The sequence below is a fragment of the Sinocyclocheilus rhinocerous genome, unplaced genomic scaffold (assembly GCF_001515625.1).
Source record: "Sinocyclocheilus rhinocerous isolate Xijiao unplaced genomic scaffold, SAMN03320098_v1.1 scaffold1004, whole genome shotgun sequence".
NCBI classification, from domain to species: domain Eukaryota; kingdom Metazoa; phylum Chordata; class Actinopteri; order Cypriniformes; family Cyprinidae; genus Sinocyclocheilus; species Sinocyclocheilus rhinocerous.
In genome coordinates, this window is record NW_015627248.1 from 1,600,772 (window position 1) to 1,610,408 (window position 9,637).

The 9,637-nt window shown below is 35.6% G+C and overlaps 2 protein-coding genes across 2 annotated transcripts in view; both read left to right on the forward strand.

The window, feature by feature from the left end:
* adpgk2 (ADP-dependent glucokinase 2) overlaps positions 1-4,223 on the forward strand; it is a 9,421-nt gene extending 5,198 nt beyond the window's left edge. The window contains exons 3-6 of the mRNA XM_016535414.1: positions 1,693-1,883; positions 2,249-2,345; positions 2,455-2,591; positions 3,414-4,223. Of these exons, the coding sequence (XP_016390900.1) occupies positions 1,693-1,883; positions 2,249-2,345; positions 2,455-2,591; positions 3,414-4,084 (1,096 nt within the window). The 3' untranslated portion in view covers positions 4,085-4,223. The remainder of the gene's footprint in view (positions 1-1,692; positions 1,884-2,248; positions 2,346-2,454; positions 2,592-3,413) is intronic.
* Positions 4,224-7,053: 2,830 nt separating this feature from the next.
* The window catches only part of LOC107725600 (proteasome subunit alpha type-3-like), an 11,236-nt gene continuing 8,652 nt past the window's right edge, over positions 7,054-9,637 (forward strand). The window contains exons 1-4 of the mRNA XM_016534923.1: positions 7,054-7,221; positions 7,734-7,816; positions 8,015-8,138; positions 8,640-8,741. Of these exons, the coding sequence (XP_016390409.1) occupies positions 7,201-7,221; positions 7,734-7,816; positions 8,015-8,138; positions 8,640-8,741 (330 nt within the window). The 5' untranslated portion in view covers positions 7,054-7,200. The remainder of the gene's footprint in view (positions 7,222-7,733; positions 7,817-8,014; positions 8,139-8,639; positions 8,742-9,637) is intronic.

The following is a 9,637-nucleotide window of genomic DNA, read 5'->3' on the forward strand; positions in this document are numbered from 1 at the left end:
AAAAAAAACTTAAATTGTAATTGTTCAAAAATGTGTAAGTGTTCAATAATTTAATGTTGTATTTAAAAATACAGTTATTTATATATTAATATTATTATATTATGAATTTATATTATTTTATGAACAAATCGAAATTAACATATATAAATTATATTTTTTGCTGAGATTCGATGCAGTGACACAATTTTGTGTCGTGATGACGTCATCGCACAATGGCATCACAATGTCATTTAGCAACTTTTAGCAACAAATCGACCTCCCTTTAGCAACTTCCCATTAAAATTAGTTGGCAACACTGAAGAGAACTCACACTTGAGAGTGGAATGAGAGCGGCTTCTCAAGATAATATTGCAGTTATGTTGAGACGCTGCATAGTGCTGTTTGAGCCGTGTCTCTGAACGGAGTGTAATTTACAGCTACTACTGCCAAAGCGACACAGAAGCGTTTGGCGACGCGAGTGCTTCTGGTTATCACATGTTTGGATTGATGTGTGAATTTCTCCTCTAGATAATAACCATCAATCATAGTGGTGTTTTTCGTTTCATTCTTTTCATCTATAGAGAGGCTTTTAAGCTTGGCAATTCTGTGAAAGATTTTGAAATGCGTTTTGTACAAAAATATGTTAATAAGTTGCAGCTGTCATAGCACTGCTAGTAAAACTATGTTAATTAGAACAATGATTCAACAAATGTCCAACCATTATAAAATGGTTAATTTATAATAAAATGCAATGATAATTGCACTTCTTATTTGTTACAAACTGGCCTTATTTGCTTTATACATATTCCAGGTCTTATGGTTATGGTGTAAAAAAAAAAAAAAAAATCAGTCTAGAACAAATAATTAAGAAGCTGGCTGTTGTTGATTTTAGAGTCTCTACACAAATGTATGTTCTTATGATTTTTAGTTTGTTAGCAACTATTCATTACATTGTGAAACACATTTTTATAAGTTTTATTTCGCTTTTATTTTTAATGTTTCTTAATGAAGTTTGACATGCTGAATATGAAAATCACATAACTTTTTGTCTCATTAACAGTGCTCATGAAAACTAAAAAAAACTATGTTGAAAACTTATACAAGCTAATCTGTTATTAATCATGTGTAGGAAACTTTTTCCTCGTTGAAGCAGAGACCAGGAGACGTTGACACTGAGCTAACAACAACAGTTAACATAAACTGTTATAACATAAACAGTAAGGGTAATAACATAAACAGTTACCAAAAGTGAGTCATCCAAAACTTCAGAAGTGTACGCTTGATCATTTTTGTCTTTTATGACTAGTCTCACATTGTTCTGGAATGTTCCAGAAAGCACTAGAATATTACAGAATGTTACCAATAGAAGGAAGGTCCAGAGAATCTAGAAAGGTTTTAATTTGTGCATTATTTACCTGCGTCTGTTGCGAATATAGAGATTTACAGTAAAGTTCGAATGTCTTTTTAATCTTATCCAAGGTATGTAACATATTTCCTATACAGGGGTCCTTTATCTTATCAATCGTAAGCTTATGCTGTTGGTTCCATGCTAGTCTTTTTGTCGCTTTCGTCCCAGTTTCATAGAATGTTTGCCTTAAAATTGTATTTTTTATCCATATCCTCCTTATAAATCTCATCTATTTTATTTTGAATATCTTTAACCTGCTTCAGAATCTGAGCATCTTTACTATTTACTTTTGTTCTTTTCCATAGGAGGTTTGTGATGAATGACACGCTCTTCAGTGAGCTGGTAGAGGCTTCTCGAGAGTTACCAGGAAACAGGTGGTCAATAGGAGGAAATGCACCTGTCATGGCCAGCAGGATGGCGCTGGAAGGATGTGATGTGCTTTTAGGGGGCAGTTTCAGCACCGATTTCACTGAAATCCTCTCACAGCGTATCACAGGTGCTGTAATGCTCTTACTTTCAGCTTTATGCTAAAAAAGCCTTTTCTATTCAACATTGTACATATAACCAGTGTTGGGGAAAGTTACTTTTAAAAGTAATGCATTACAATATTGCGTTACTCCATAAAAAAGTAACTAATTACGTTACTTAGTTACTTTTTTATGGAAAGTAATGCGTTACGTTACTTTTGCGTTACTTTACTAGTTACTTGAAAAAAGTAATCTGATTACGTAACTCGCATTACTTGTAATGCGTTACCCCCAACATTGCATATAACAAGAACACTTACAATTCTTCATTTTAAAGTATTTTTCTGCTTTCTTCCATATTTTTCATTGCAGTTAATTTTTCGTCTCTCCTCAGTGGCTGGAAACACAGTGGATGAACCAGACATCCACCTGATCCTGGAGTATCCAACGGGTGCCACATGGGGGACGTACACCTCCCGAAGAGCCAACAGGTGGGATTACATTAAATACATTTAATTTCAGTTTTTTTTTTTTTCAGCTTTACTGTACTTTCAATCTAAACTTACTGTAAGTGTTTGAAATGTTCTTGCATTGCTGTAGGTATATTGTCCATAGTGATGATCATAATCCATATCTGGACTCCATGGAGCAATTTCAGGAGAAGCTGAACAGCTTCAAACCAGATCTGCTCGTTGTAGGAGGGCTACAGATGATGGACAACTTCCCTTTCAAACAGGGTAAGTGAATGAAGGGTACTAATTAACACTTCAAATGAACCTTCATTAATAACATTTACAAACATTATTGCATAATGCTCAACAAATCAACATTTATTCTACTTTCAAATAACAATATGAAACTTTTTATTTATGTATTTTAATTATTATAAACGTCAGCCCGTATGTGGATTAGTGGCAGTTTGGAGCTAAACTAACTCTGTACTGTCACATGGTGAGATTAGCATGTTTTCCCAGCTGCCCTGGGAAAGTAGACTGACTGTAATAACTCGTAGCACTCACTGATCTTGTTGGTTATCTGTGTTTTATTTAGGTAATATTTAGACCTAAAGGTGAAAATGCTTAATTGAGTATTAAAAGTGAAGTGTGTAACTACACTGCATTGTAAAAAAAAAAATGAAACTGTAAATAAAACAAAGATTGGAGTACATTTTATAATAAAATACTCTATTTCAGTATTTCTACTTCAGAATTAAATTTTTACATGACATTTCTTTGTAAATAATTGAGAAAATTAAGTGAAAATTGCTCAAACTTTTTCAATCAAAAGTAAAAATAAAAACTTTTTCAGTGTGTAAAAAAAATATTTTTTGAAGTTGTAAATAAAACAGATTATTGGAGTGCGTTTTACAGGAAAATACTATTACTGTCTTTTTACTTCAGTGAAAAACTAGCAATTTTGGAATGGGTATTGTCTTTCTACGCAATTTCTTTTTAAGTGTACCTCAATTTTAATGTTCCAGTAAGCATTTTGCATATTAAAATCAGGCTTTTTTTCTGTGTTGATTATGATATTCTGTAATAACCATTTGCTTCCTCCAGGAGAGCGTGAGGCTCTGCTGGGAAAGCTGGCAAAGATGTTGTCCTCCGCGTCGCCGCAGACCGCTGTCCATTTCGAGATGGCCAGCTTCGTAGAGAAGAGTCTGATGTCAGATCTCCTAGAGTTTGTTCTTCCTCACACCGACTCGTTAGGCATGAACGAGCAAGAGCTGCCCAATCTCCTGAGCCTTTTCCGCGGCAGCAACTTGACAGTGCTTTCCGACCCCAACCCACGCGTAGCTACAGTGCTGGACCAGATGCGAGAACTCTACCGCCTGGTAAACCAGCGCCACCGGGAGGCCGGGACGGGTCGGCCGCTCACACGCCTTCACGTCCACACACTGGCTTTCCAGGCCATCATCGTCAAACGTGGCTCCAAGTGGAAGAACACCATGTCGGCCACAGCCAAAGCATCTCTGACCGCCAACCGGCACGTCTGCGGCTCGCCGGACATCGATCTCAGTAAAGCGCGGCTGATCATGGACGAATCGTTCTCTGTTAGCAGGCAAGAAGGAAGTCCGAGAATTCCACTTGAGGAATCCCGACCCGTTTCGTGCTGGGATGAGGACGGCTATGAGGTTTGCGTGGCTCCTGTGCTGGTGTGCACTGAGGTGTACCAGACTGCTGGAGGAGGAGACAACATCTCTGCCGCTGGGCTCGTACTGCAGATATGAGACCTCTTTGTTTTTTCTTTTATTGCTTTATTTTATTTTTTTGTGTGAAAAAAATCGAGACAGATCATGTGCAATACAAACATTGGGTCCAGCTAATATAACGTTGGGTGAATCTCACAAAACGTGTCAACAATATATCCACATCTTATTTCACCCTTAACTCAAAAGAAACAAATAGGAGATTTTGCTTTTATGATATTTTTTTTCATCATGTTAAGTATATTATTTTAAAAATATTTTCTGAACAATTAAGCACATTTTTAAATCTAATTCTCATTTCTACGTTGTCTTTGTGCTGATTTTTTAAATGACACTTTTTGTTGTAATATAGTAAAAAATACTGTATTATAGTAATGAGAATATAATCAAAATGCAGCCATGGATGCATTACATACATGAAAATGTGCTTAATTGTCATGAAAATAATGTCAATGCCATCATTTTTTTTTTCTTATGCAAAATATTATTTCTTATTTTTCCCTTTTGATTTTTGTGTGAAATATGATCTGGACACTTGATTATGAGATTCACCGAGTTATCCCACCTATAGGTCATATGTTTTCAGTTTGTTTTTCTTTACTCCTATCCAGAACCTTTATGTCTTAAAATGGATTCCTATTCATTCACTTCATGCACATTACTCCAACAAGGGCCAGAAATCTTAAAATAATATGAAGAAGAGCACCCAGAGCCATTATATTATGACTGAAATCAATCGATGCTGATGCACACAGTAGCCCGCTATATTAATGTCAAGTGGAAATGCAGACAAATTTAGCATGACTGAAGTGTTATGGAATCCATATTTGACCTAACATTGCTTTATCCTCATTGGTCGAATATTATTGCTTCCTTGTTTTATGCTCTGCCTACTCAAGTCACGTCTTTATTCTCATTCCATAGCATCATCATATTCCACTTTAACAAGTGATTGAGCAGTTGCACATTATCCCAAACATGGAAACAATTCTGTCTTCCGCTCTCATTTTCTCATGTCTTATTTATATCTTTAGCTTATTTTACAACACAATGACTGAATTCAAACACATGCCACTTTTAGTTAAGGGAACATGGCTTGATTTTTTAACTCTAGGGAAGTGAAATGTTTTAAGGATAGTAATTTTAGCTTGTGTGGGTGTATCTCATGAAACCATCAAGAACATGTCCCAGTCATATTTCTCCCCAAAATCAAAAGAAAGAAATATATTATATATTATATATATTATAGTGATCTCAATTAAAAATTATTGGAATTACAAATAAAATTCCGTTTAAAAAAAGGACAATGTGCTTAACTGACATGTCAATAACATCATTATTTGTTATTTTATTTTGTTTTTAATTTATTTTCATGGTTGAATTTTTTTTATTTTTTATTACATTTTATTATTATTATTTTTATGTGACCTGACCATGCTTTCATGAGATTCACCTTAGTACTTTAGTTATGTTTGAGTTCGAATGAGGAACTATTCTTTGGAAAGGATGTAATAGGAAGCCAAAACCACTTATTTCTTTACGTGCAAAAACTATCTGCGTGTATGTATTTTCAGGAGGAAGATTTAAAGAACTTCGGCAATGGTGATTTTTAACTCTCAGAAACATCATATCTGTTGTAATCATAGTTGCGGGTGCCTCTTTTCACCGATTCAGAAACATCTAAGCAAATCTGGGCCCTGACTTCCTTTCAGTCACATCTTCCGTTAGTCACCCTGAGTGCAAATTATTACCTACCTCCTGTGCCTATAAAAATATACCCAGCTTAACTGATGTCCATCATGATTATATTGTATACCTGCATTTATTTACGTGCTGGGTACATTAGAGATGCTTGTCCATGCTAGTGTAACCCGATATCGGACAGGAGATGGATGTCCCACCCTATGAGAGATATCAGAGTGAGTGCTTTTAGACGCTCGCCAGCTGATATATGTAATATGTCTCAGGGATTACAGTAGTCTGGATGTCTAAGATCCACAACACTTGAGTTCGAACCAATTTAGCTGTGACGGAGAGCAGCCGGTGTGATTCTGGATGAGATCTGAGCCTGTAGCATACTGACCAACTGATGGTCCTGTCGATTTGAAGAATCCTTAGTGTGAAAAATAGTTTCACTAGTTTTGTTTAGTCATACCGTAATAATACAAGAGGGATTTAGGTGATTGATAATAAGGGTTTATGAAGCAATTGTAGCATTGGAATTGTTAATTACAGAACGGTGGTAAGGGTATTTGAGTGTTGTTATGATATGCCTTTTTCTCTTTCCTTCTTTTGTCTTGGCCATGTGTGGTCTGTCAGCAACAGCTGTTCTGAAGGGAAAGGACTCCTTTTTGAATGACTTTGAATCTGTATGCAATAAAATAATACATTCCATTTATGGTACACTGTTGTGTATTTCTGATTATTTTATTGACTTTTGATCATTTTAATTAGGATATTTTAGAACAGTTGAGGTCAATTCAGCGCCTTTGGTTTGGTTCATGAATGTTTATTACTGTTTAGTAAAATATTTCTGAATATTTAGAAATACAATGCGGGTCAAAAAGTCTCCATGTGAAAATCTGAAAATCTTTTTCATTTAAACCTGAAAAGTTTTAGGGTTTTAAAATGAATGATTAGATAGATAGATAGATAGATAGATAGATAGATAGATAGACAGATAGAAATCTTCCAAAGACGCTAACTTTTCTTTTTTAGTATCCAACTTTTAGTGTGAAAGACTGACCCTCTTGACGCTCGAGAGAATCTGATTGGTCGATATGGTGTCCAATCACAGAGCTCGTTGGTCGCAGGCGGCAGAGGGAGAGGGTTAAGGCTAGAAGGGGTACGCATGGCGCTACTGGGCATGCGCACATCAATATAGCGTAATTTTTGTCACACAGTACAACAATAATGACTATTTTTTCATTAATGTAAGGGGTAGGTTTAGGGTTGGGGTAGGTGTAGACGTTAATAAAGCACGATCTAAAAGGTCGAAAATTAATTTCATTGTTCCGTTTCCGGTCGGAGCTGTATCCCTTCTAGCCACAACCGAGGGAGAGCCGATACGCTGGAGAGTCTGCGGCTGCTTATGCTGAGCTCTTACTCACGTTTATAGTTGATCACCGCCAATTACAATGAGCTCTATTGGGACCGGGGTGAGTGGATTTAATAATACAACATTTATCATAGTGTGTGACTGAGATCTGATCCTGAAAGAGCGAATAAATAAGGAATGCGTGTATGTCTGTGTCATTCTGAAGCTAATAAGCTACTGCTAGTGTGCAGGATCTGCGTTAGTGTTTTATTCTGTTCCAACCTAATTAAAGTTCATAAAGAGTTTTCATACTAAATTAGTTTAAATATATATATTTTTTTAATTTACTTGGGTTAATTGTGTATTTTTGCACTATTTTGCCTCTGCTGAGTCACTGCTCGCTAACAATGACAGCAGTTCAAATGAAAAGTCACTGTGGAGGTAAAGTGAAAGTAAATGTGTTGTGCAGTACGAAAGCTGCTCTGCACTTTTGAGTTTATTCAGCTTTGTCATTGATGCCCAGCTGTGTCTATTATTTTTTGCAAAGATTTAAAAAAAATGCTCGAATGGTTTATTTATATTAAATGAACACAAGTAATAATTGTTGACAGCATTTCTCTTCTCCCTATCCAGTATGATTTATCCGCCTCCACCTTCTCACCTGATGGAAGGGTATTTCAGGTCGAATATGCCATAAAGGCTGTTGAAAATAGCAGGTAATTAATTAAATACTACTACTACACGTGAAATAATTGAAGTCAGAAACATCTACATTTTAATGTGCTGCTTTAAAAGGCTTTACCTTCATTTTAATAACACCTACAATATGTTTTTTAATGTGTTTTGTGTTTGTTGTCTGATGAAACTAGAAGTACATATTAAGTTAATAATAATTGTTTTTTGTTGTTCATTAGCACAGCAATTGGCATCCGCTGCAAAGATGGAGTCGTGTTTGGTGTAGAGAAGCTGGTTCTGTCCAAGTTGTATGAGGAGGGCTCCAATAAACGCATCTTCAATATCGATCGGCACGTTGGAATGGTAGGAACATTGAGAATGTTGTTTAAGCAGATATTCAGTCATTTATCGTTGGTAACTTATTCTCTTATGCTCACCAATGCTGCATTTATTTGATGATTTTTTTTGTAATAGTGAAATATTATTAGAATTTAAAATAACTTTTCTTTGTAATGTAATTTATTACTGTAATGGCAAAGCTGAAGCCTAGAGTAAGGGCTGCTGAAAATTCAGCGTCACATGATCATTCAGAAATCATTTAAAATGCTGATTTGGTGCTCAAGAAACATGTCTTATTATTATTATACATATATTATACATTACATTATTTTCAGAATTATTTGATGAACATAAAGGACAGCATTTATTTGAAATATTGTGTAACATTAAAAATGTCTTTACTGTCACTTTTGATCAATTTAATGCATCCTTGCTGAATAAAAGTATTCATTTACTTTCCCCAAACTTTGGAATGGTAGTGTAAATCTTTACATGCATATGAATCCCTGACTGTATGTCTTCTAGGCTGTGGCTGGTCTTCTAGCAGATGCACGATCTCTCTCAGAAGTGTCCAGAGAAGAGGCTTCAAACTTCCGCTCCAACTATGGCCATGACATCCCACTGAAGGTAAGAGAGAGACTAAAGCAATAGATTACAGAAAAATTAACATTCTTCCGCCATTGCAGACATGCCAACCTGTACGCATTTTGACCTCAAAGTACACTGGTAGATTTGTCACTCTAAACTACGCAAAAACTTGGTGACGCCTCTACACACGCAGTACTCAAATCAAGCAAAAGCAAAAGAAGAGTTCATTCCCCAAATAGCAAGCAGAAATGATTGACAAATGCATAAGGCCTAACATTAAAAAGAGACTGCAACACAAAATCCCGCTCGATCCCCCTTCCACTTCCGCCGTCTGACTGATTTCTTTAAGCGAGGACAGTACAGCAGTCACTGCACTTCTAACTCCTTAAGGTAAACAGGTTGGGGTGGATGTGGAAAGTTGAAATATTAAATTGAGTTAACTTAATCCTCTGGTGTTGACGATTACTTGGATTCACTTAAAATACTCATTCATTCATTAAGAGGAAGACATCATTCAGCCATGCAAATTATAAAATGCTCAAGTAATGCTGAACAATAAATCTAAATAGAATTGAAATCGCTAAATGACTTAGTGAATTAAGATTAGATTTAAGATTAAACTTTAAAAGGCTATGGTCTCATTAAATAAATATGAGCACTGCACGTTAGGGCTGCACAATTAATCGAATTTCTAATCGCGATTACAATTATGGATGCCACAATTACATAATCGTTCAAAGTGGCAATTAATTGTTCAAAGTCCACTTATGTTATTCTGCGTGCTTAAGATGCGTTTTTGTCTTTCTACATGTTATCTTAAGGGTTTTTTCATTGTTTTAATTTTAGTTTTAGTATAACATAATACCATTCATATTTTTACTTTTTTATAATTTAAAGAAGTAACCAATCCCCTGTATATTTGACGTTTGAAGGCT